This window comes from Sciurus carolinensis, chromosome 11, assembly GCF_902686445.1.
Source record: "Sciurus carolinensis chromosome 11, mSciCar1.2, whole genome shotgun sequence".
NCBI lineage: Eukaryota > Metazoa > Chordata > Mammalia > Rodentia > Sciuridae > Sciurus > Sciurus carolinensis.
This window is the reverse complement of record NC_062223.1, coordinates 90,082,994-90,110,318: the sequence shown is the minus strand read 5'-3', so window position 1 is coordinate 90,110,318 and position 27,325 is coordinate 90,082,994. Positions and strand designations below refer to the sequence as shown.

Genomic DNA, 27,325 nt, shown 5'->3' with positions numbered 1-27,325 from the left:
TTTGGTATAGAATTTCCTCACATTTAACTCATCAAAGCAATTTGTCTACTACCCTGGCAAAAAATATTGGGGACTACTGCATTTCCAGACTTTATAGTAACTTGTAAATCCTTATTTTACAAATATTTCTGCTCAGTTTAATAACTTTGATGCTGCATGCTCTCTCTTTGCCATCTACATGGCAACACAAGTTTCTCTGACCTATCTAAACACTGTTTCTGGGGTTTATTTCTGGGCTTTATTTCTGCCCATTCCACTTCATCTGTATCATTAAATTTCAATGTATCCCATCATTAGTTCATTGTGGTTTTTCTTCTGCACAGTCTCTCCAAGTGATTTCATCTACTCTGATGATTTTAACTCTTACCTATATGACTCCCAATAGTTCAGCTCAGCCTGCATTTCCCCTGAGATTCAGACACATAAATGTAACTACTTGCTTAATGTGTCCTCTTATTTAATCCAGAGTCAATGACACCACCATTATGTTAGTTGTCTCAACCAAGAAGAAATTAAGTTATCTCAGACTCTTCTCTCCTTTTGGCCACCCATATCCAAGCCTGATTATCAGACCTGATTATTTGAATTGCTAAATATTTTAACTTCCTTCTCTCCACTTGTACAACTTTTCACATTTGACAATTGCAATAGCTCTCGTCCCTTCTCATGGATTTTATGCTTAATGCGACAAAGTCTACTTCTCATCTTGCTTCTAGGGAATACATTCAAAATGTAGACCTCTTCTTTCCAGTTAGTTGCTTATGTAGGGGAGAAAGAAATAACTTTCTTTCCTACCTAAGATTCATGGCTGAGGCCTTTTTAACAAATGACAAATTAACCAAAGAAAAGCATGAAAATTTTTAATATAAATTTTGCATGATGTGGTATGTTTTATAAGGAAATGAAAACCCTAAGAGAAGGGTTTTAATATGCTAGATTTGAGTGAATCAGCAGACAGAAATATGATTACATTTTTTTTAAAAAACATGACCTAATTGTTATAAATTGGGGGAAACTGAGCAAGGCCTATTTGTGCAGATTACTCTCAGTGACCCTGTGTCTGGAGATAAGGATCTTCCTTTCCACTGGATATGAAGAAAGTTCTGTCAAATGAGAGTTTAATGACTTGCTTTAGGAGAGAAGGACCAAAGGAAGGTGAGGGTGAGTTTTTCTGCTTCTGCTGATTTTTCAAGTGCGAAGGTGGCATATTTTCAGGTAGCATATCCTGAACCCATCACTCAACACTTAGCAGTGTTTTTGTATCTCTGCAGGATATACTCCAAACTTTCAATGTGGCATACAAAACTTCCTCTCTCCTCCACCCTCCTATAATCTTTCCAGGTTCAGTAGTCATCACTTTTTTTCTGTCATTTTATTCTAGTGTCAAAGACTGCTTGCAGTTCTCATCTACATACGACATTCTTTTATTCCCCCCTGTCTGGACATATATTGTCTTTCTGCTCAGAATGTACTAACTCCTCTTCCTTACTGGACTAACTCCCCCTCTCCCTTCCCTACTCTGCTTAGGTGTCACCTTCTCCTTGAAACCTTCCTTAATATTTTCAGCCTGCTGAGTCTTTTCTGTACTTACAAGCAAATGCTGCTTCCCTCTTTACATCATGTTTTTCAAACTAGATTTTAGTGAACTATATACCTATCTGCCTCTCTCACGGAATTGCTGTTTTCACAAGGATATAGTGTCTTTATACCATATTTGTAATCCCAGTATTTCGTAAAATGCCTGATATAAAGTAGTCAATTAGCAAATATGAGTCAACCTGCAGTAAAATGGCATGGAAAGTGATAGATGAAGAGCAAAGTAAATTGTCGGACCAGGCTAAGAAGACAACTTTTAGCTAAGGAGTTTGAATTTCTTCCTCTAGACACTGTGGGACCAGTGGAGGTTTTCGAACAAAAGAATGAAATGATTTGACTCTGGATACCTGCATAGATGTGTGTGTCTGTGTGTGTGTGTGTGTGTGTGCATGAGTGTGTGTGTGTGTTTCTGTGTGTGTGTGAGTTAGGGGATTGATGAATGCCAAACCTAGAAAGGTCTCCACACTGATATGATGTTCAGTCTTTTGTTGGAAACCACAGGACTTTTCTAGAGAACCTGTAACTATTTGTAAGCCTAGCTCACTGACTGATTCAAAGTAACAGATCACTTGGAAATGCTCTCTGGAAGACCATTCTGACAGTTCAGCTGTGCCGAAGTCTGTCACAGATGCTTGGGGTTAGCTTTAGGGAACATCACCGGCTTTTTTTCTTCCCACTTGGTTTTAGTTGCCCCACTTCAGCCTATAATGTGACAGCTGAGGTCACCATTGAGTAAATGTTGTCATCTTGACAACAGCAACTAACACGTGTGTGGTTCCTATGTGCCAGGCACTGTTTGAAGTGTCTTACAATGTCATTTCATTTAATCCCAATCCAACCCTGTGAAATCATGAACATGGCTAAGAGAGATGAGTTCACCTAGGGTTAAAAAATAGTTCAGAATAACTAGAGATTGCAATCAACCAATATTAATGGTTATGTATATATTTAGCCCTATAATTTTGGAATATATGCTTCTGTTTTTTACATAGATACTTGAAATGAAGGTTATCTAATATTAAAAAATTTTTATGCATGGTAGGATTATGGGTTACTTTTTGTACCCATAAATGCACGTGTGTGTCTATAAACACATGCATATATTCCTGGATTATATTGTGAAAATATATTTTTGCCATAAAGCTAGGCACATTCTCAGTAGCAGTCATAAATTGTCAGGAACCAGCATCTAGGAATTAAAATGAGAGATAAAGGGAATGAGGTATGAAAACTAGGAAGATAAGAAAGAAATAAGATTGAAAGTGAAAGATAAGAGCAGAACATAGACAAGGTTGCCAATTCGACTTTCTTTGAGGACAACAATCGAACAATCATTCACTATTATCAGGTACTTATGATAGCAGTGAGTAGGATAAACAGGACCTCTTCCCTGAAAGAGAGAATATATCTAAATGTTACAAATAGTAATTAGACCTTGAGTATTAATAACAAAGACCAGAGAGCTGTGGGAGTCTATATCTGTGGAAGCTAATTCAGATGAGACCTAAAATTGCCTTTTCAACTGGGAAGTGCTACTGGCCAAATTATATTGTTATATTGTGTGCATGTATGAATATATGAAAATAAATCCCATAATTAGTGTGAAAATATAAGTAAATAAATAAATAAATAAAATTTCCTCTTCAATGACTTGTATACATAAAAGAATTGAAGTAAAGCTGGAAGCTGGCCAACTAAAATGAGTGTTTCAGATACAGAATCCAGAGCTGAGGAGAAACTGAGAGTGTGAGAGAGAAATGAGATAGGAAATCTAGACACAGACCAACCATTAGAAGACTTTGGGGGAAAAGGCCCACTTGTGCATTGCTGGTGGAGTTGCAAATTGGTGCAGCCACTCTGGAAAGCAGTATGGAGAGTCTCAGAAATATATAATGGGGGTGGAGGTGTGGTGAGTGAGAGAAGAATGGGGGAACTTTATGTAGAAGGGAAGGAGAGGGAGGGGGTATGAAAAATGGTGGAATGAGACAGACATCATTATCCTATGTACACGTATGATTACACGAATGGTATGAATCTACATCGTGTACAACCATAGAAATGAAATGATGTACCCCATTTTTGTACAATGAATCAAAATGCAATCTGTAAAAAAATTAAAAGATAAATAAATAATTAAAAAAAACATGGCATGGACCCACCTTTTTTTTTTTTTTTTGCGGTACTGGGGATCAAACTCAGGGCCTTGTGCTTGCGAGGCAAGCACTCTATCAGCTGAGCTATCTCCCCAGCCCTGGACCCACCTTTTGACCCAGTTATCCCACTCCTCAGTTTAGACCCAAAGGACTTAAAATTAGCATACTACAGTAACACAGCCACATCAATGTTTATGGCAGCTCAATTCACAGTTGCTAGATTGTGGAACCAACCTAGATGCCCTTCAACAGATGAATGGATAAAGAAATGGTGGTATATATACACAATGGAATATTATTCAGCCATAAAGAATAATAATATTATGGTATTTGCAGGTAAATAGATGGAATTGGAGAATATTATGTTAAGTGAAATAAGCCAAGCCCAAAAAACCAAAGGCTGAATGTTTACCCTGATAAGTGGATGATGGTACATAATGGGGGTGTGGGAGTGGGGGGGGTAAGAGAAGAATGGAAGAACCTTGGATTGCATAGAGGGAAATGAGAAGGGGAGGGGACGGGGGTAGAAAGATGGTGGAATGAGACAGACACCATTAACCTATGTACATGTATGATTACATGAATGGTATGAATCTACATGGTGCACAACCATAGAAACAAAAAAGTTGTATCCCATTTGTGTACAATGAATCAAAATGCAGTCGATATAAATAAAAAACAAATAAAAAAAGAAGACTTTGTAAACCTTTATAAATACTTCAAAGTTTGCCCAAAGGGAAATTAAAAACCAAGTCCTTATTCACTCAGCCACCTTGTCATTCATTCAGTAAATATATGTCTAGTATTTTCTCTGCTCCAGATGTATGGAAGTAAAAATATCTTTTCCTTCTGCCCACCCTGGGTTCATTGGCTGGAGCCTCTATAGCAAAAGACAGATTAACAAGAAAAAAAGCATACACATTCATTTAACATAAGGCTCTTGTTTGTTGTTGGGGTCTTGTTTGCTTGTTTGTTTTTGAGGGAGGTATCTCTATGTTGCCCAGACTGTTCTCAAGTTCCTCAGCTTAAGTAATCCTCCTGCCTTAGCATCCTGAGTAAGCTAGGACCGCATATGTGCACTGATATGCCCAACTAATATGTTTCATGGTAACATGAGAATTCTCATAAGGAAGTGAGGATTTGAACAAGCAGTTAAACCTGGGTGTTTATATGTTAAGCTGGATGGAAAATTAAGAGTTGTAGAGAATTGTGATAGGAAATGATACAGGTAAAATGGGAAAAATTACCAAGACCTCTTCATTTAGTTTCCTTGCTGGGTCCCTTTATCTTTGGTGATAGGATAATGATATAAGATGCTCCCTTCCTCAAGTACAGGGAGGGCATCTCTCACATGAGGGTCTTATGACCTTCTCAGGGGAGAAAGGTGAGTTAGGTCAGGAAATACTTCTTGCACATGTTGCTCCCTAAATTGCATCATTCCATTAAAATAATCAGTATGCCAAGGTGCTATGTTTTGGAGGAGCATGTCTTGAACCCCTTCAGAGGCAATATTCTAAGTGCTGAATATATTTCTATGAACAAAACAGATAAAATTTTCTGTCCCTATGATGTTTACATTCTGGCAGAGAAAATAGTTTTCAACATGGCAGTTATCTCAAGGAGTATCCAAAGAGCGAATAAGAAAAGAAAATGTGGTATATATATACAATGGAATATTACTCAGCCATAAAGAATGATAAAATTATGGCATTTGCAGGCAAATGGATGAAACTGGAGAATATCATGCTAAGTGAGATAAGCCAATCTCAAAAAACCAAAGGAAGAATGATATCGCTAATAAGTGGATGATGACACATAATGGGGGTGGGAAGGGTTAGTGTTGGGGTTGGAGTTGGGTTTAGGGAGGGGGGCAGGAATGGAGGAAGGAAGGACTGTATAGATGGAGGGGAAGGGTGGGAGGGGAGGGGGGGAAGGGAAAAAATGGCAGAATGAATCAAACAACATTACCCTATGTAAATTTATGATTACAAAAAAAAAAAAAAAAAAAAAGAAAAGAAGTGCAATTCCAATGGGCCATTTTATAGATATTATTTACATGGTCATGATGCAGAGAGTGAATATTATTTTAAAGCATGAAATGGAAGGATACTGATTTCAGAAGTGACATCATCTGGAGAGAGGGAGAAGAAGCAGTCAGATGGGAATAACAGAAGGGGGTACAGTTATATTGATAATGTGTATCTATGTGTGTGTGATTGGAAACAAATATGACAAAATATTAACATTTATTAAGTCTGGATTTTTAAAAATTTGTACTATATTTCTTGCATATTTAAAATGTTTATGATTTAAAATATTTTGTACTGTTTACACTACTTAAGTGTTCCTGAAAGATTTGACTTAAAAAAGACTAAATTGGAGATTGGAAAAGGAGAGTAAGAGAAAACCACAGTCAAGAAATTCAGCAAAAATCAATGTGAATCTAATGGTAGTTTAGCTAGGATAATGTAGTACGAACAAAAAGCAATAAAGAGATTGATTAGGAATTAAAATCAGTATTACTAGGTAATTGATTCTCTGAGAAGAAGGTAACTACAACATGATCTGGTTTGAAAGAGGAAGGAAAAAAGAGGTGAAAGGCAGTAATGTGGGCAAGGCACTCAGAACTCCAAAAGCTTCAGCCAGACTACATTTCATTGCACACCATTCCCTGCCATGTATCTGCAAAAACTGTCCTAGAAAAAAATCTTTCATTTGTTTTCTGTCAAGGAATTTACGAATGGGATGTAAGTAGCAAGAACTCAGAGATCTTTAGCTCCCCAGGCCAAAACCACACAGGCACTTCCAGGTGGGTTTGCCAGCCTCCGGCAACCTTCCAATAAACCCAAATCCAAGGAAAAAAAAAACAATGTGGCTTTCCAGAAATAACTCCGTGGGAAGCTTTATGATGGGACGCTAGAGTGATTTCCTGCTTTTTTTTACTCATAAGGAAATATATCTTATTTATTAAGTCCAAAGCTGTGACATGGAAGAAGGCAGCACATATCAGCATTTTAATGCCAATTGGGACATTCTCTAGGAAGTTCTTTTGGTTCCCTGAGTTACCTAATTGCTTTGGAGGTTGGAACCTTTGTATTTTCACTGAAGGGGGAAAATGAACACAGTCAGACACAAAGGAGTGGGTGGGAAATTGAGGGAGCAGAGGACAAGCTCCAGGAGTGTGGAAGCGTTGACAGGTCGTCCGACCCCAGCATTTGAGCTCCCTTCTTACAAATTTCTATTTCATTCTTTGGTTTGTCCTACTTTAGCCAAACCTTTTGTTGTTGTTGTTTGCCTTTTAATAAATCAGCACATTAAACAAAAACATAGGGGGAATTCTTTTTTGTTACCAATAATGATAACCATTGTAAGCATTATCCTTTTGAATTCTATGAGGCAGATATTATTATTTTACAATGAATTAACTCAGGAAGACTCTCTAAATTGCTCAAGATTACAAAACTAATGGAAAATCAAGCCAGTGGATTTATGCTATACCACCTCCTTCCTCCACAATCACATTTTAGAGTCTCTTATTGTCAGGAAATTATAGAAAGAAAAATTTCAGCTTCAAGCTGGTCAAATATTAATTATCTCCAGGTTTCTCTCTATTTTTCATTCTAAATATGTTGAAAATGCACTGGCTATTTGATTATAACAACTGGACTTAGACAAGGAAATGGGGAATCCTTGCCATTTATTAAATATTATGTGTTTCTGATCCTTTGGGGGCTATTGGTTATAATTTTTGTTGAGGAATATGTTTATTTTATTGTTAAAATTGTAACAGTTTCTACTGATATAAAAAAAACAAGTTTTCAGAATGGCACTATCTAGCTTCCTGACTTCTAGAGTAGGCATTAATCTGAATGGAACATAAGCTGTACAGATAGTTACCCTATCATTCACTCACTCATTCATTCAGCAAAGGATTATTTGATCAAGTTTCTAGTGTTTTCAACAGAATGCTAAGGTCATTAATACAGATTAAAATGGAAAGTGCCTGACCTTCCATTTATATGGAATCACATGTCCATAGTAGAAGGCTGACTTAGGTAATTGCATTTAGGGTAGAAATGTGAAACAAACAACAACTGAACCATTGCCAGATGCAATGGTGGTACAAAGTATAGAATTGTTCACTAGTAAGTGTTTAGTGAGTTCCAACTGGTGGTAAACTAGCATTTGTCACTGGTGATAGAATCACAATTCCTACTCTTGAGTATCACAAAGCCTCACAAGAGATGAATGCAAATAAGAGGGCAACTTCTATATGTTTAGTATGTCTGGCATTAAGTAGGAACAATTTAATGAGTGTCTAATGAAAGAATAAAAGAGAAAAGAAGAAATGAAGAAAGGAATGAGGGAAAAAAATAAAATGCTACTATGAGAGGAAGCATTAATAAAGGAACTTTGATGAGAGAAAATTAATGAGATCTTGGTAATTTAGAGGCAACTTCCAGGCAGAAAGGAAATCAATGCATGTGAGAACGAAAAGTTAAGTACGTAATAGAGAAACTTTCAGGCAGAAAGAAAAGACTATAAAGGAATGATACATGTCTTACATAAGAAATGTGTATACATGTGGAAAATATTTTTTCCAATACAACAAATCTCTTCTGGAGTAAATACATCACTATTTCACATTTACCTTTTCCATCAAAGCCTGTATTATGGAGTCAGCCTTTTCTAAACAACAGACATCATAATAGTGATCACCTGTGAAAGAAAGTGACTGCTTTATTTACAATAGGATTCCTGTTCCCTAACCATTTCTAGATTTTTTCCTTTTAAGTCTGCTGCACACTCACCAATACAATTTAAGAAAGTTGAATTTTTGACAAATGTAGTGCCAAAAATACTGAGGATTTAAACTGTGTGCAAGATGTGTCTGCAACAACTTATCTTTATCATCTTCCAATAGCATGGGGCTTAAATCAAAAGGTTTTGGAGTCAGTCATGATCAAACCCGTGTTCCACCAATGACTCACTGCATGACATCAAGCAAATAAATTTCCTCCTCTGAGCTTCAGCTTTCTCTCCCATAAAATGGATGAAATTGGAGCAACTCGTTCTTAGGACTATTGGGGTATTAAATAGCATATAAACAGTTTAGAACCTATTAAATGTTCAAGTATATTAACAATTATCACTTTTGTCACTAAAGTTTTAATAGATAAATAAACAGAAGCAGATGGACTGATTTAGCAATGAATAAATGAGAAAAATTGGGGAAAGTTTCAATCTGACTCTATTAAATACCTTTTACATTTGGAAGAAAAATATTTTAAGCTAATGACTATCCAGTCAAATGGATGGCACAGTAGGCTATGGTTTTGTATTTGTTAAACAAAGTTTACTATCACAGATATCTATTCTAACTTCACTTAGGTTATCTTATGATTCTAAGTGGATAAATTATTCAAGTCTAATGTTGACCCCAAAATCCAGTAAGATAGCCTTGAGCCAAGACAATGCTAAAATGTATCTGCCACCTATTTTAAATTTTATCACTGTCTCTTATTAAAAGATTTGTAGTTTCATTGATGACTTCATTACTGATTGTTGATATTTTCCTCACTGGCAAGAAAAAAGAAATATATATATATACAGACACACATATTTTTAACCTTACCAAAGTGGATCTAGCATCTAGTCCCCTCAATATTTTTACATTTGTATATAACTATAAGTTTGAAGTCAAACTAAGAATACAGTTTAGAATGCTCCAGGTCTGTCTTGATCTGCCATTCTTTTTACATTGGTGACTGGTGATCATATCCAGGCTCATGTTATGAAACATCATCTACACACTGAATATTTCTGAATTTAACTTTCCATCCCAGACCTTTAACCTAATCTCTAGACCTGAATATTAAACTGCCTACTTGACATATTTATTTGACCGACAGATATCTCACATGATACATTTAAAAGTCTGAAATCCAGGTCTTTGGCCTTCCTTGAAAACCAGGCTGCTCTATCCTCAGTTTTCTGTATTTCACTTGATGTCAAATCTATTCTTTCAGTGGCTCAGGACAAGTAACTTTGGAATCACCTTTTGACTTTTCTCATATCTTTCCATCAGTCAGGAAATCCCATTGGCTCCTTCTTCACTTCCACAGTTCTATCACTTCCAACTACTTCTACTCAGGTCCCTTGGATAGCAATAATCATTGATCAGCTTAACTAATGAAGTAACTTCTGAACTAGTCTCTCTTATTGCACCCTTGACCCTATTTATAGCCTCTTCCCAATACCCAAGCACAGACATGTGCTGAATAAGAATTTATGAAGATTTTCCATTTCATTCAAAAATCAAACTCCTCACAAATTCAACTTCTGTATGATCTGGTCCTTTGTTACATATCTTCCTTTTATTCTTCACTTCATCTAGCCCCCGCTATCCCAACACATAGGTCCTTTTGTTGCTCAATTAAGACATCGCAATGTTCTTTTCTTTTTAAGTTTGGTAAGTGAAAAATTTCCAAGCAAAGGGAACAGCTGGGGAAATGACACACACATTTGCCCCAAGTCCTTGCTCAAATGTCTACCCTAAACAACGAGCTAAATATTGAAAACTATCCCCTTCTTACACAGGTCTATCTTTTCTTCTCCATTTCATATTCTTTTCTTTAATATTTTATATTGTTTTTATATTAACTTATTTTTGATGATAATACATCATCAGTTTTCCCAGTTGGAAAAGGCATGGGATTTTTTTATATGCTTTTTTAGCTTGAATTACCAAGTTCCTAAATCACAGTAGACACTGAATAAATACTTGTGGAATGAAAGAAAGGACCAAATCCCCATATATTACCTGTCACCCATCTTAATAGGAACTTTATATTCTACCTGCTAATCCACCTGAAACCTCAGAAAGGTTAGAATCATGATCCTATTACACAGGAAACAGATTGAAAATAGAAAATAGCTATCTTTGTGATAACATGGTAGGCAGGAATACAGGGTGGAAGTCCTGTCCTGTCTCCATGCAAAATCTGTCCTTTTTCTTGTGACTTTCTGCATTCTTTTTGAAAGAATCTCTAAAACGTAGTGAAAAATTCTGTTTACTGATTCTTCTCAAATAGTGTGCTTGATGAAGATGTTTGTATTAATACTGAAATAAGTAATATTTTTTAAAAAAATAATATGCTGTGGGTCATACATTGGTCAGTTGTAGAATGCCTTTTTTCTTTTGCAAGTTCTGAATTCTTACCAACATATAAATGTGTTTTCCTATCAGATATGTAAAAAAAATGTGGTGTATTTATAGATGTAAACACCACTTATGCCAGGACCAAAAAAAAAAAGAGAGTGCTGAAAACCCATCTCAATGGAACCTCTCAAAACAGGTCCTAAAAGAAAACCCAAACCAGTTTTTATTCTGCCAGAAAACATGCAATGAAAAATGTGCACTGTCCTCTTCCTCACAGTGATAAGTTTGTGGTCTGGCCAAAGCAATGTCAGCATGGTCAAAACCACACTGACATGGCCAGACCACAGAAAGGAATGTGGTTTCATTTATTTCAGTGTTTGATAAAATAGCTTACCCCAAATAAATTATCACATTTCCCCCCAAGAACATAAAACATTATAATATAGTGTTTACCACTTCATTATCTAACCTACTTGGAAAATGCTTCATAAAGCACTGGTATATTACATGAGCAATATGAAGCAGATAAATGTCTACTGTCCTGACACCTCTTAAAAACTGCATTAGGTAAGTGAAAAATTCATAGAGCATTATGCTCTGCCTTATACTTACAGACAATCTCTGACAATATAATACCATTTACTTGGGGCTGTTTATCTACAAAGAGGCTAGAAAGATAAAACAGTCTGGCTTTTCCCCAGAAGAACATAGGAAACAATCTATTAAAACACACAGGCAATTTAGCAGATGTTGAGTCACTTCTGTTTTATGTATATGCTTCTGTTTTTCTCCTTCTCCTCACTTCATAATTATTATGCCACTTTTCAAGTCACAGACTATTTTGTATGGTCCTTGTACTAATCCTTGACAGGCAGGCAAGCAGGTATTTTTATCTTTCCTCCTGAAGCTTTTACTGATTTCCCATCTGAACTCTCAGCAGTAATTCCTTGAGACTTTCTAATTCTCTTATGACACTATATTGCTAGGCTTCAGAGTTATCCTTCTGCACATCTGACCTGCATTTGGGTTGTTTCCTTTACATTCTTCTATTTTTTCTATATCTGTATTTCTCCTTCTATGATTCCTTTCAAATGCTCTTTAGTTCCAACCCTACCTCCACTTCCTTAACCAAAAATAGATGAAATAGCAGTCCTTACCTCACCAGAATGTTAAGATATTAAAGATTTTAAACATGAAGTGCTTGGCACAGTGCCAGTGGTGTAGTCACAGAGCCTGAATGTTGGACCAGTACTCTATTTTAAAGGAACAGAGACTGCCTTTCTATCACCATGGTGCTGACCCAGGACCGTAAATGAAGAAGATGCTCAATAATCTAAGTACAATTAAGAAGTGAGCAGGGTGCTGTAGTTGTGATACATAAATAATTTTCAATCTTTTTAATGGGTAGGTTAATGAATTAATCTTTCTTCTTATGTACCTTTCTTCTCTATGTAGGTTTTGTTCTCCTATTTTCTCTGTGGAATAAAAACAAGCATTTTAAACTCATCAACTATATACCAGTAGTTCACTTGGGAGAATATTTACAATATTGTGTCACTTAAACTTAAGAAACTAACAGACTTAGGGAAAGAAACAGGAAGTAAAATTTATATCAGAATATGTACATAGTTTTGCAACCAGCCTTAGGAAAGGTAACGTAAGCCCAAGCCTTAGAACCATTCTGGTCTGTCTCAAAAAAGAAGAAAATCAAGGGTTTATGGACTACAGAAGGAATATAGCAGGGTTTAGAAAATGGTTGCAAAATCTGAGTCATAAAATCAGAAATCCTTTGAACATTTGAATGAAAAACCAGGAGTAAAAATGCTTTTCTAAATGCAACTTATTTGAAAAAGCAAGCAAACAAACAACAATAACAAAGAATCCAGCAAACTAGAAAAGGCAAATAGAATGTAATGGTAAATACTAATATAGTTATTATTAATGTATAAAATTCCACTGAGTGTGTGTTGGTTTTAAAGTGATGACTTCAATGCTTGACTTTACTAAAATACAAAAATTAGTTTAAAGCATTTTATAGATGCAGTTCCAAGCAATTTCTTCACTGACCTTTTTCAGGTCGTTGGTCTTTAATTTCTTATCTGTGAATTCTTCTACAAAGTTTTCTTCAAATTAATACTCCCAAGGGAATTCTGTACTATTTCTGTTTTATGGAAACATTGAGACATGCATAAATAGAATAAAAGGCTCACATACACAGGAAATGTTTGTTTGCAAGCTGAAAAGGAAGTGTATGTCTTCTTATTCCCACTTGTCCTCTTCATTAATGTAATCATCCATTCATGCAACCTACTTAACTGCTGATTGTGTGCCAGGCACCGTTCTTGGCACTAGAAATACAGCAATAAACAAAGAAACAGTTTCCTGCTCTCAGATTGCTCAGTCTACCACATGCAACAGACAAGCAAACACAGACACAAGCCAGGGAGCCCTTGGACTTAATTGGAGGAACCTGTCACTTGGGCTTAGGGAATTGGAATAATCAACCTCAAAGAGAATCTGAAAAATAGAAGAATAAGGAGAAGTAAGCTAGTGATGAAAGTAGGGGGAAAAGTAGACAAGAGGCAAACATTTCAGTCAGCACATTTTATTATTTAAATCCACATGCTGTATTTTTCCACTCTTATTCATCTGCAGTATGACCAGAAGTCATATTTTTCAAAACTGTTCCCTACAAATGTGCATCTGTGATAATCCGTCCCTTCAGCACTCTGTGGTACAATTAAATCATTCTTTATGTCTTAATTATGAAATAAATCTTGGCATACAATTTCAGACCTTCCTATAAAATATAACCAATAAAGAAGGACAAAAATAAAAACTAAATAATAATATAGCTATGAATCTTGTGCTCTTTTGGGAATTTTATTAAGGGAATCTAAGACAAAAATGTGAAATAAACCATGAAGGTTATGTAATAGGCTGGGTCCAGTGATGTCTGAAGGGTTATGAGTCCACTCCAGCACAATGGGGAATGTTCACAATCAATCCTTGTTTCCTTGTGCTGTGGCTGCTCTGTGCCTATTCAGAAAATGTTCTATGCCAGAAAACTTTGGAGATATAAGAGCAGAAAAACCAATTTATGTCTCTGATCAGCAACTTCCAGGACACAGAGTAGACTGAGAAGCTTGGTGCAAAGCTCAAAACAATGAAATTTCCTAGAAGGAAGCATGGATTTATGTCAGAATAACAACTATTGAATATTTTTGCCATCATGAGCTGTACCATGTTAGACATGACTAATCAATCGGGATTCTATTTCCTACTAAGTAGCCTGAGAACCCCTTTCAGAGGATCAGTTGATTATATTTCCTCCCTGGTACAGAAAAAACATAAATAAGTAAAGTAAGTAAATAAATAATCTTATGGTTTCTGTCTTAGTCCCACCACATCTTATTAAACCTTCTATTGTCCCTCTCTGTAAAATAAGGATAGTTGCACCTACCTTATTTATTATAAAGAATATATAAAGTACCTGGCGCATCACCTGGCACGTAGTAGGCACTCAGTAAATGTTAGTTTCCTTCTTTTGTTCACACTAACATAAGTAGGACCAATGCAGCTTCCAAATGGCAGTTACTGATGAATCTTGTCTAACATTTTGGAGAGAGACTAAATTTTTATTTCATAGTGTAATCATGGCATGTTTTATCAGGCTAAGGTAATCGTAAAAATCACTTCACTCTAGAATGTGCTTTACTTGCAGAAAACTTGGGAATATTGTTGTTGTAAGAAGTGAAAAAACAAGCTGGGCATGGTGGTGCATGGCTGTAATCCCAAAGATTTGGGAGGCTGAGGCAGGAGGATTGCAGGTTCAAAGCTAGCCTCAGCAACTTATCAATACCCTATCTCAAAATGAAAAAATAAAAAAGGCTTGGGGATATGTCTCAATGGTTAAGAACCCTGGGGTTTAATCCCCAATACCAAAAAAAATGTTAAAATTAACAGCTTTCTGGGGAGAAAATAATCTGAATTTTATAATTAAATGTTACCTGCTAAATAGTGATTCCTGTTTATTGTTTCCCTCTTTACTCACAGAAGGAATGAATTACCTATATCAAATGAATTACTCAAAATTAATCAATTATGAAGCATCTATCAAATAACTAGTCAGTATGAGGAATCTTTAATTATAAACATGTCACAACTCTAGAAAGAAGTAAGCCTTTGGACTGCTTGCTTAGTTTTGCCCTTTCTGGTTATCAGAATCTTGACTCTGAAATTTAAGTACAGTGTGCTGAGTTTAGATTTCTGTCTGCAACAATACATAATAGTTTTATAACTTGAGGCTTCTTGAAAGAAGCAAAAAAAATTGTTGCAAATGACTTGAGTTTGTTCACCAGAATGAGAACTATATACTTGATTATATAGGAAGTATATTAATTTGTGAATTGCTGTACCAACCATTTAAGTGATTCTCAGTACTGAGGAGCCAAAGAGAAAAACCACATAACAGAAAGGTGCTTATAGCTAAGTAAGGAAGATAGACCTTAGCAGTATAACCAAGCAAACACCCTTACACATAGACAAAAAAGATTATAGTCAGTGTTGCAGAGAAAAATAAGGTATACAAATATCTATCTATCTATCTACCTATCAAATCTATCTATGTATTTATCTGTCATCTCTCACATACACACATGCCACCTCCAATACATCTCAACTATGGAAATGATGAAAAAATTATAGCTGAATCTCAATAAATAGAAATTATGAAGGGATTGGGGATGTGTTCAATTCAGAAAGAATCTCAGTCTACACACTCCTGAAATCCAATACCAACATCTTACAGATCTAGATCCAGAGAAGAGGAAAGGCAGACAATGGTTACTATAGAGCAGATTGAAAGGAATCATGATGTTTCTAAGTTAACAGTCCTATACTTTGGGCAGAGCCACTGCTCATATTTTAGGAGTAATCTCCATAGCCCCTCATCAGTTGTACCCCTGAAACAGCCTGATCAGCATCTGAGCACACATACATCTTATTCTCAGAGATTCTCAGCAGAAACTTCCTTTACCCCAAAATCCATAGGCACTACAGAGCTTGTTAAGGAGTTCCTCTTCAGACTGACTTATAGAACGTCAAATATCTGTCCTTCATTCCCTCTGCCTGAAATGACACTTGAAGCAAGTTTTGAAAATGCAGCAGTGTCAGAGCTGTTGACTGCAGGAATGTTAATTGTGTAAGACTAATACCTAAACACTAAGCACGAGAACCAGCTGTAAGTGAGCGGTCATATTTTCAGGGCTTCAGAAAATCAGTGAGTTGTCTATTCTGTTATTAGAGATATGGGAAACAGATTGGTGGAATCACATGATGAATGCGGACAGTAGTTTGGGCAGCCCACGTTTCCCCCTAGAAAGAAGCTTTTATATTTGCAGTGTATATCAATTCATACTATAAAAGGATGGATTATTCTAGAAAACCATAAAATAATGGATGAAGCATGAAAGAAATAGAAAGTGAGACATGAACATCTACTTAAATGAATGCTATCAGAACGTAAGTTAAAGTTTTCTGGTGTGTGGTTCAACTACGTTGCTAGAAAAGAATGTTAATGTGTATCTTCTGAAGATCACAAAATATTTGTTAGATGAAACTTCACTACCATGTTCAAACTTATTTAGCATGAAGTATAAGAACATATGCTAAAATAATTAAATTCATAAGAAAAATATAAAATGTGTACACTTAAGATTCTTAACCTTCAAGTATACTTCTAGAAACTTACCATTATACCAAGAATAAAACAGATAAAAAGTTGTTAATGAAAAATGCCCAATAATTAAAAGAAAACAAATAAGAAATTGAGGAAGAATAACTAGGTATTTGGTTTGCTAACCAGTGCTATAGAAGGGGGCCAGGTAACAAATGGCATTTAAATTGTATCACAATAAGATCAGCATTATCTCAATATTCTGAGCTGTGGTACAACATGTTCCAAGTTATGAAGAACACTACTCCTCATTCAAAACAAGTAGACGTCGGAGTAAAGGGGAAAACATTTAATGATACACTCCCAGGGGAGATATTGGTAAAGCTAATGCTTGATGCTTCATGCATGATATTTGGGTGAGGATAAAAAAAAATAAAAACAATCTGCACTGTTAGAAGAGACTAAGGTGGGCCATCCAATGAACCACTCTTCTTTGGCTTCTGATACACTATCGTTCTTCTAGGTGATCAGTCTTCTGTCTTCCCTTATGTATTCTGTTCTTCTACTGTTCCAAAATGTTGATGTTACACTAGACTGCAAGACTCATCTCTCATCTACATCCACAAATTTCCTCGTTGATCACATTTATCGTCATGCTTTCTACCTCTGTTTTTGTTGTTTGGGGTACTAGGGATTGAACACAGGGGCACTTAACCACTGAGTCACATCCCAAACCATTTATTTATTTATTTATTTATGGTTTTGAGACAGGGTGTTGCTTGCTAACTTGCTCAGGGTCTTGCTAAATTGCTAAGGCTGGCTTTAAACTTGGTATCCTTCTTCCTCGCCCTCCCAAGCCTCTGGGATTACAGCCATGCACCACCGTACTTGGCCATGTCTTCTATTTCTATCCTGTAAACAGATGGTTCCTAAAGCTATAACTTCTACCCTAATATTGCATCTAAACTCCTGTTTCCATATGCCCTCTTGGTCATAGACACTTCAAATACAACAAATCCAAACTGAAACAGTTTTCTTTCTCTGGTCTTCATCTTAATTAATAACACTGCCGTCAACTCAGTTTGAAACCATTCTCCTTGAATCTCCTGTCTACTTTATAATTTATTTCAGTCCTACTTCTGAAATTTCTTTACAATTAATTTCTCCAGTACAGTGACAAAGTTTCCATCCTTAATCATCCTCGACTGGCCTGCTGTGTTGCTTTCAGACTAGGCCTTGTTCATGTCCAGTCTCCTCCTGTCACTCCAGCCTCCTGCCTTTCTGTCACTGCTATTAGTCTTAGCTTATGAAAAGACTTAGGTGAGGACAGGTTAACCACCTCTTGCATGTAGCTTATAAGACATTCACACTGAATGAGGTCAGCCTGATAATCTCTAAAACTGAGTTGCCAACCAAGGTCTCAGGACTACCTGTGCAGACACTGAGGTTGCTTATTCAAAATAGGATTCCTTTTGCCCACCACAAAATACTGACTCAGAATCTCCTGAGTTTAGACACAGGAATTTTATTTTTGTAATCTCCTGAAACTATGTGATGCATATCTATTTTTGGAAACTCTAAGATGTCATTCAACTATAAGATTCAGTGATTATAACGTTCTAGTAAAAGTCTAACTTGCTATTCCCAGAGAATAGTTGTAAAAAGTATTTTGTGCAATGGCAGTTCAGCTTTATGAAAACCAAACATAAATCTTTCTCAGTGGTTTGCATTCAATGAAAAAATTCATTTGAATGAATAAATCTTGGTAAACTTGTGAAAATAATAGCATCACATTAGAGGCATATCTCATGCATATTTTTCCCAACACATATATCTAATGAACTTTCTTTAGTTTCACAAGTAATGTTAATGGGTTGCACATAAAGAGTTCAAGAGTATAACGGACATAAAAATAGTAGTGGATGCTATCCTATGCAAAACATTTACAAATTAAGATGTTAATTATATTTATATATAAGCAATTAATATTTAGCAGAACCGAGACAAAGGGGTAAAAGTAAAGTTGTTAAAGTAAATAACAGTTGATTATTTTAGCTAATGAAAGTATTGCTGCCTCATACCATGCCTATCACACAATGTTTCCTATGCCAGTAAATTCTTGTGGATGTTAGTAGCTCATGACTTAGCAGTAGAAACAAGTCCCTATATAATTAACTACTGTAGATAATAAACTTTATTGTCGAATAATGCTATAAATAAACTTTTGTGCAAGAATAAAGATAAGAATGATTAATTTTTCCTTTTACAAAATAGTTTCTGTAAGGAGAAATTTATAAATATAAAACTAAACTGTATATCCTACTAAAGCATCAGAGGGTGTATTTTAGCATAAAAGCAACACATGGTCATGGATGACTGAAAATATAGATACAAATATATTCATTAGCAGTAAGATGTATTTATTAATAATTAATGATGTTACACTTAATAACTATCTTGGTTTAGTCTGGGATATCCACACCTTTTTTTTAAAGCTAAGAGAACTTTGTTTCAATACTAATGCACATGTATTTAGAATAAAAATACATTTTTTTCATAGAATCACTTTTCCAGAATGTTAAGGATCTCAAGCTAACTCACAACTCCTATTAAACCCATAATGAATTTAACAATAATATTTACCTATAATACTAATGGTATTATCTGGAACATGAAATCTTGAGGTAAGAGACAAAAAGGGCAGAGATAAGGGGAAGAAGAAAGAACATTTCCTTCATTTCTTTTCTGCAACAGAACTGCCCACAGACATATTTTGGAAAAATGACATTCTTCTTTGTCATCAGTAGGTGGTGTTGTCTTCCCTAACTCCCAGTTACCATTGATATTCAAAGACACTGCAACACCCCAATCAGGGGATATGACAAGGTAATAGGAAAACCCTAAATGGATATCAACTGATATTTTGTTTGGCTGCATATATGACAAAATAAGTAAAGCAACTTTAGACAAGGGAGATGCACACATACATAATCCAGAGCTAATAGCTGGTTTCATGGTTATCAGGGATTTGGGTCCCCTCTATGTTTCTCTTTCAAATCCAGAAAATATTTTATATCCTTATCCTTCAAAGTGCAAAATGATTACTGGATGTATAGACATGGCCTTTATATTCCAGGGAGCAGAAGACTGTAACAAGGAAATGTGAAAAGAGTTCTCTCCAGGATGAGTCATTTTGCTTTAAGGAATCTCTCTTTACATTCTATTGGCTAAAACCTACACATCTGCTACATTTGACAGCAATGGTTGTTTGATAACATCATATTATTGTTGCATCCTTTACCAACCAAAATGAAATTGTGTATCTGTTGCTATGGGCAAAGGAGAAAATGGATCCTTATAGTCAATTAGTAATCCCTGCCATATTCCTCCAATGTTCATGGTCCTGATTTCTTGTCTCCTTTTCTACTCATGAAGCTATTATCTCAATTCAATTAAAAAATTTAATTGATGGTAATAATAGTCCTAGAGCAATGGTTCTCAACTTTTGGTTGCTCACTAACAGCACTTGGAGTGTATTTCAAAAATTACAATGCCCAGGCAATTCCCAATTCGATTAAGTCAGAAATTCCAGCAATGAAGCGAACCTCAGTATGTTTTTAAATCTCTAGGTGATTCCTGTATGTAGACAAGTTTGAGAACCAGTGTCCTAAAGAAATTTTAAAAGAAGACAGATAACCCAAATGATGCTATATTCCATCACATTTTTCTTCTATATAATGAAGTAATATAAAAAAAACTGCATGCCATGAGTAGAGAAAAAGTTGGGGAGTGAAGACAATTCCCAGGGTTGTGGGTTGTCTGCCTTTCCGGTCTGGAGTTGTCAGTTGTCAGTCTCTAGACTGACAGTTCAATGTCATTCTGTATCAATGCAATCCCTCCTTCTGATCATACTCTCACCAATCACTGCTAAGTGAGAAAAGAAGAGGTTGAAATATTCATTTATTCATTCAAGAAATACTTTTCAGGTACCTACTCTGTACTGGACACCACTAAAAAGGTCTCAATTATTTATATGAGGGCGAGGAACATTCTATCATTATTTTGTGTCAGAACCTAGAACAGAGTATGTATTCAATAATAGAAGGATTTTTCTGGATGAATTTTTAAATGAATTAAAAAAACACTGAATTTAGAAAGGTAGAAGGTGATACACTGAAAGAGTCATAAGAAGCTGCTTTTACCTTAGGGATTTGCAAACCAAGTAAATTTCTCTCCCTTTTTTCAATATGTGTCTGTGTCTCTGCAGGTTGTGATTTGATCCCCGTACAGTATCTTCGCTGGGGTGACCCTGAGCCAATTGCAGCTGTGGTGTTTGCCTGCCTCGGCTTGCTGGCCACCCTGTTTGTTACTGTAGTCTTCATCATTTATCGTGATACTCCGGTAGTCAAGTCCTCCAGCAGGGAACTCTGCTATATTATCCTTGCTGGTATCTGCCTGGGTTACTTATGTACCTTCTGCCTCATTGCAAAGCCCAAACAGATTTATTGCTATCTTCAGAGAATTGGGATTGGTCTGTCTCCAGCCATGAGCTATTCAGCCCTAGTAACCAAGACCAACCGCATTGCAAGAATCCTGGCTGGCAGCAAGAAGAAGATCTGTACCAAAAAGCCCAGATTTATGAGTGCCTGTGCCCAGTTGGTGATTGCTTTCATTCTCATATGTATCCAGTTGGGCATTATTGTGGCCCTTTTCATAATGGAGCCTCCTGACATAATGCATGACTATCCAAGTATTCGAGAAGTCTACCTAATTTGTAACACCACCAACCTGGGAGTTGTCACTCCTCTTGGATACAATGGATTGTTGATTTTGAGCTGTACCTTCTATGCATTCAAGACCAGGAATGTTCCGGCTAACTTCAACGAGGCCAAGTATATCGCCTTCACAATGTACACCACCTGCATTATATGGCTGGCCTTTGTGCCGATCTACTTTGGCAGCAACTACAAAATCATCACCATGTGTTTCTCGGTCAGCCTCAGTGCCACAGTGGCTCTAGGCTGCATGTTTGTGCCGAAGGTGTACATCATTCTGGCCAAACCGGAGAGAAATGTGCGAAGCGCCTTCACCACGTCTACCGTGGTGCGCATGCACGTAGGGGATGGCAAGTCATCCTCTGCAGCCAGCAGATCCAGCAGCCTAGTCAACCTGTGGAAGAGGAGGGGCTCCTCTGGGGAAACCCTAAGGTAAAATGTGCGGGGGCGCAGTGGGGCATGCTGCTACACCTGGAGCAGTGGCATTTGCTGCAGGGCTTCAAATGGAGATATCTGAGTGAATGAAGCAATGGAGGGAAGAGTGTCTTAGGGCTTGGGATCTATTCATTGAATGGTTTTTGTGGGGTTCATTGAATGTGAGTCCACTTGTTTGGGTCAAGGATAAACACATGGAAGTTGCAGATAAAGCAAAAAGTTATAACTGAAGTAGAGTGAAGTCAGGGACAGCAGAATAAAATCATTGCACCAAGACAAAGACCTACAGGTCCTGAGGGCACAAAGATATATTGTGGGCTAAATTTTAGTTCACAAGATCAGAGAAGATTATTATGAACCAATATTATCCTGAGAGCTAAGAGTCTTATGCATCTGACTGCACCTGAATGTGCCTGGAACTTTATTGAAACCCAGAGGAACTCTCAACTGCCTATCCCAAAAAGACATGAAGATATAATTGCATTTTAGTTTTTAATAGGTGAGTTGAACTCTGAAAAATGTCTACGTAGCTGAAATTGTCAACACAACCAAAAGACTTTGCATGTAACTGTCTTCACTCATTAATTTCCCAATTCTCTTTTACCTGCAGTCCCATCCCTCCCTAAATTCACTATCAGGAACAGCAGCCATTAGGTAATTTCTATCTAAAAGCAGTCTAGATACAATAGCCAATAAATAATTTCCCCCATTGAGGGTCTTTCTTATGATCAAAAAGACCCAACACTTTAAATGATATTGAGATCATATTATAAGTGACTTGAGAACAAATTCCAAGGTATTAAAAAGGCTACATAGATTGTCGACAATCCACATATCTATAGATTGGGAATAAAGATTTCCTCTATTTAAAAAAACACCACATCAAAATACGCTACTCAGGACATGAGTCCTGAAAAGTCTACTAGGATTTATACCAGCTGGATAAATAATGGAAGATAAATATCTTTCAAATGGAAGATAGATATCTAAATAATATTGCTTGAACTATTCTCCTATACCATCATTTAGCCTGCATGAAAACCCTACTTTTCAATGGTCCTACCTTTTCAAAACGTGAATTATGTGATATTGAAGATACTGCATCTGTCAAGGTTTGGAAACAATTCACAGAATAATTGAAGAAGTGTATCCATGAGACCCAACTACTTGTATTATCGACTTGTACCCTTACCTCATTCCATTCCTTCTTAATTCTTTTCTACTTCTCATCTCTTTCCGTGCACATTGTGCAAAATATCCATCAAGTCATAAATTTCCCTTTTTAATACCAACGATGCTGTGATTTGTATATGCCTTCCTTATACCTAACCTTCTGGCACATTTTCTGTCCATCTTTCTGATTCCTCTGTGAAACATTCTTTTCCTGAACTTCTGCAGGATCATCTTTTCATTTTCTGCCAAGAAAATTTATTTCACAAGCTTTTATTTTATCAGCCTTTGTTCAAACAAAATCTTCCAAGGGAGTCTGATATATAAAACAGACAATTTGGCATAGGGAAGCATTGTGAGTCTCTTTCTCAGCATCCAAGAGCTCACCAGGGGAGACCCCTTACAGAGGCAGCATGGAGTAATGGCAAAGGACACTAAGTTTTCCTTAGTTTGAACACTGGCGCTGGCATTTCCTCTCTCTGCACCTTACTTTTCTCATCTGATGAATTGGGATCGCTTACTTCAGAGGACTGTAAGGAATGAATGAGATAGTGTCTGTAAAAGTTTGACAGATGGTAGATGTTTTACTCAAGGTAGCAGAGTACTGTGCTAGAAAGCACTGGACTTGGATCCTGGCAGAATCAGTTATGAGCAGTATAATCTTAGACAACTTCACATAACCTCTCTATGCCTCAATTCCCACCTGTGTTAATGGGGATCATAAAATACATACTTTGTAGACTGTGAGGACTAAAACTAATAAGTGTAGTATCTGCTAAATCTTAAGTACTTCTCAAGTATGTTATTTCAACTAAATTGACAGTTACCAGCTTTCCTCCACACCTGAAAGTCACTGTGTCAGAGATGCGAGCAAGATGATATTAATAATGAAAAGAGTCTCATAAAAGGTAGACAAATTCTTAGAGGCTTGACCTATACCGTCTGAATTTCCCAGGGCATCTCCATCTTTGCAGGTCTAGCCCTTACCAAACTGCCTAGCACACCCTGTGTTCCAGTTTAAGCAGTGCTAACTCCTGGGAGTGGGATCTTGTCCACAGTGCTCATCACTGTGTCCGTCATGCCTACCTATACCTAGAAGGGTGCATTATACATGGAAGATTCTCAATAATGATTTGTGGGTATGTTTGACAAATGAATTAATTTGTCAAAGTGGTGATATAGTAGGTATTTTTATTTTTGTTTGTCTTCAAGTGTGCATACTACTCCTCAGTGATGCTATTAACTTTTATAAGAATAAGTCTACAATGCATTGTATTGCAAATATCCCTTTTTCTCTTGTGGTCATCAGTCTCTGTCAAGAATTGGGTCACTGATTTCTTGCTAGATAGATAACATGTTCCCCTAGTACAACTTGATTAATATTTTCAACTATTTTATTTCTATGTTGGTAAACAAAAGGACAAACAAAAACAACAGATTTTACTGATAGTGCTAATAGAAAATAAAATTTTTGAGGATTTTGTGACAATGTTTTAACTTGCCTTATAGTTCTTGATGATCAAATTTTGTAGTCAGTACATTTGGATATTGAAATCTCAAAAAGGGCAAGGAGGGACTTTTGGTAGTTTAGGGATTTTTTTGTGTGTGTGATCTTGAATAAACCCTAGTCCATCTACATGATTATAGCTAAGAGAGATTATAATCTAATTATGTAGAGATTTTTTTACTTTTTTGCCATCAGCTAAGATATATAGGCTAGAACTTGATATGGAGAAGAAAAAGAGCAGAGAAAGAGATCATCCTCTTGCATCAAATATATCCCTGCTACTCTTTTAAGCCATAGTCCTCAGAGAGAGATGAACCTAAACTTCTTTTCCTCTATGGTTTCCATCAGTTCCTAAACTAAATATCTCCTCTCTGTGACACAAAATCAATATGTTCAAAGCACTAATCTAGCATTTATCACATTGTAGGGTATCACCAGTTATGCTAGGATTTCACCTCTCCTTCAAATTTGCAGTTGCATATAGGTCAGTGTGTGTTACACTATCTGTCACACTGGAGCCCAAATAATGGGGAATAAATGAATGTGAGTCTTAGTAATAACTGCATACCATTCTTATTTTGAGGAGTAAAAAGGTCATACACATTAAGTGCTTAGTACCAGCACGTAACAATTACTCAATAACCGATAGCTAAACCTTTAAAATCAGGTTTAGCTGTGAGGAACAGAAATCCTATTTTAAGAGGCTTATACAATTTGTTTGAGTTTCATGTTCTTCATGGTACAAGAAGTATGGAGGCAGGATATTGGTGATGTTGGCTTAAAGATGCCAGTACCAGCACCTCCTGCCATTCTCTTGGCCAGTACTGATGGCTGCAGTATAGCTATCAAGACTACGAAATGCATCCTTTTATTAGAATAGACGAACATCTTCTCAGAGTCTTACATGAATTGCCCTTCTACCTCTTTGGTCGAGAGTGTCTTAAAGAGATGCAATAGGAACACGGGAAAGTGTGCCCTTAGCCTAATCAGCCTCTTCAATGGAAACTCCTTGGGAAAAAGGATGACAGTATTCATTGGAAAAGTCAATGAATTGTGTCTACCACAGAAACTTAGTAACTAGTAGTAATAGTGGCCATAGTAATTAAAGTCAGGAATAGAGGAAAGAAAAGGAAGTAAGGCAGAAGTAGAGAAGCAACATAAAAGGAGATCGAAAAAAATTAAAAATTAGAATAGTTCCCCAAAGTAGTCTGTTATCCACTTACAATATTCTGCCACCTGGAAAAACATTTACTAGTTGAGCATTTATAATTATCACAAAGTATTACAAGAGGAAGCATCATCCTTCTCATTTTTCAGATGAGGAATTTGGATCCTGGCAGCATCAGTTATGAGCAGTGTAATCTTGGGCAACTTCACATAACCAGCGTAGAGAGACTTGCCAGTTGATTCATGACTTGTAGGTGATGGAGCAGTTTTTAAGTCAAGTCTTAGCATATGGTCACTAAAGGCAAATGTTTCCCACACTGTATTCTTTGGAAAATATCTAAAAAATTCAACTAGAAAAGGATTATTTTGTGAAATCATTTGAAAAAAAAAAAAAACATGATTCTTTTATTGGATAGAAACCCTGAAGAGTCTTACAGTACAGAAACCAATCATTTGCTAACTCCTTCCAATCATTTTCTACCCTTAATATATACAGGACCATGTTTTTTAAATAACCTTCCTAATGTTATTATGAAGAATTGATGCTCCTAGGGGCTCTTTTTGAAAAAAAACCTTCATATCTAAGAAGATGACATGTTTATGGTGCCTGAAAAATATTTACTGAGCTGGGAGCCAGAGAAGCCAATTTCTACCTCTGGTCATGGGCACAGAATCACTTTGAGATCTCTGAGCGCCTAAGGAAATAACAGAGCTAATTCTAACAGAGCTAGCAGTTTTCTGTGAGGTTAAATGGGCTCACCCTAGAGCACAAAGAAAAGTGCCCAGAGTCAGTCATTCGGTTCACTGAAATAGCAAAGAGACATTTTTATTTAAATGGGAATGAGTCACTATAGATTTTTTTATACAGAAACATGCTATTTATGCCATCAATGTATGGAGGTCCCTGTGATTAACATTCTGGTTCTAGTCACTAATTTCCAGCATGACATGGTGCAGCATCAAATCATTGTCAAGCAGATAATGCCAGGCTTCCATTTAAGGCCTTCACTTCAGCTGCAAATTGACAAATGAACACAAAACCAATTCTGACCTAAACAAAGCATTTAATCTGATGAGTCCAAAGTTCTGGTTCTACACAATTCAGAATTTCCAGTGACAGGGGACTAGGGTTTTAAAATATAGTAAGCCTCTTATAGCTAAATTAATGACAGAGGCCTAAAGCTCTAAATCACAAATTTTCTCAAAAGGTGAAACCCTCCCTTAGGATTCTAGTCAGGTGTTAGAATCATTAGTGTTGTTGCCTCCACTTTAACTTAATTTTAGAAACTATCATTTGCCACTTTTGTTTTAATTAAGTAATTAACTTTGCTTTAATTAACATTGTCATGAGGGCTCACTTAGGCTGTCTACTAAAGCAACTGCTTAGCCTTTCCATATCCAGTGACCAAATTACAATATGCCTGGCAAATTGGTTCTCTTGCATGAATTTCAATATACCTCAACCATTATCAAAGCTTTAGTGATTTAAATTGCTTAGATTTCATTAAAAGGTTATTAGTCTTCATGAAGTGATATTTGTGCTATTTCTCTCTCCAGAATCCTCAGCCTCCTCTATTTTTCTAGATCCTATTTATCTTCCAAAGCCAGGATTCCTCAATGAAACCCAATCAGAGTAATTCATCTTGTGGCGTTTACCTCATCCAGACTCTTAGAGAATATATT

General features: G+C 36.4%; 1 protein-coding gene across 4 annotated transcripts in view; it reads left to right on the top strand.

Annotated features, from left to right (window-relative positions):
• Nucleotides 1–27,325, top strand: part of Grm5 (glutamate metabotropic receptor 5) — a 462,620-nt gene that overhangs the window by 390,160 nt on the left and 45,135 nt on the right. For all 4 annotated transcript variants that reach the window (XM_047516832.1, XM_047516831.1, XM_047516835.1 and 1 more), the window contains one exon: nucleotides 20,856–21,795. In XM_047516832.1, the coding sequence (XP_047372788.1) occupies nucleotides 20,856–21,795 (940 nt within the window). The remainder of the gene's footprint in view (nucleotides 1–20,855; nucleotides 21,796–27,325) is intronic.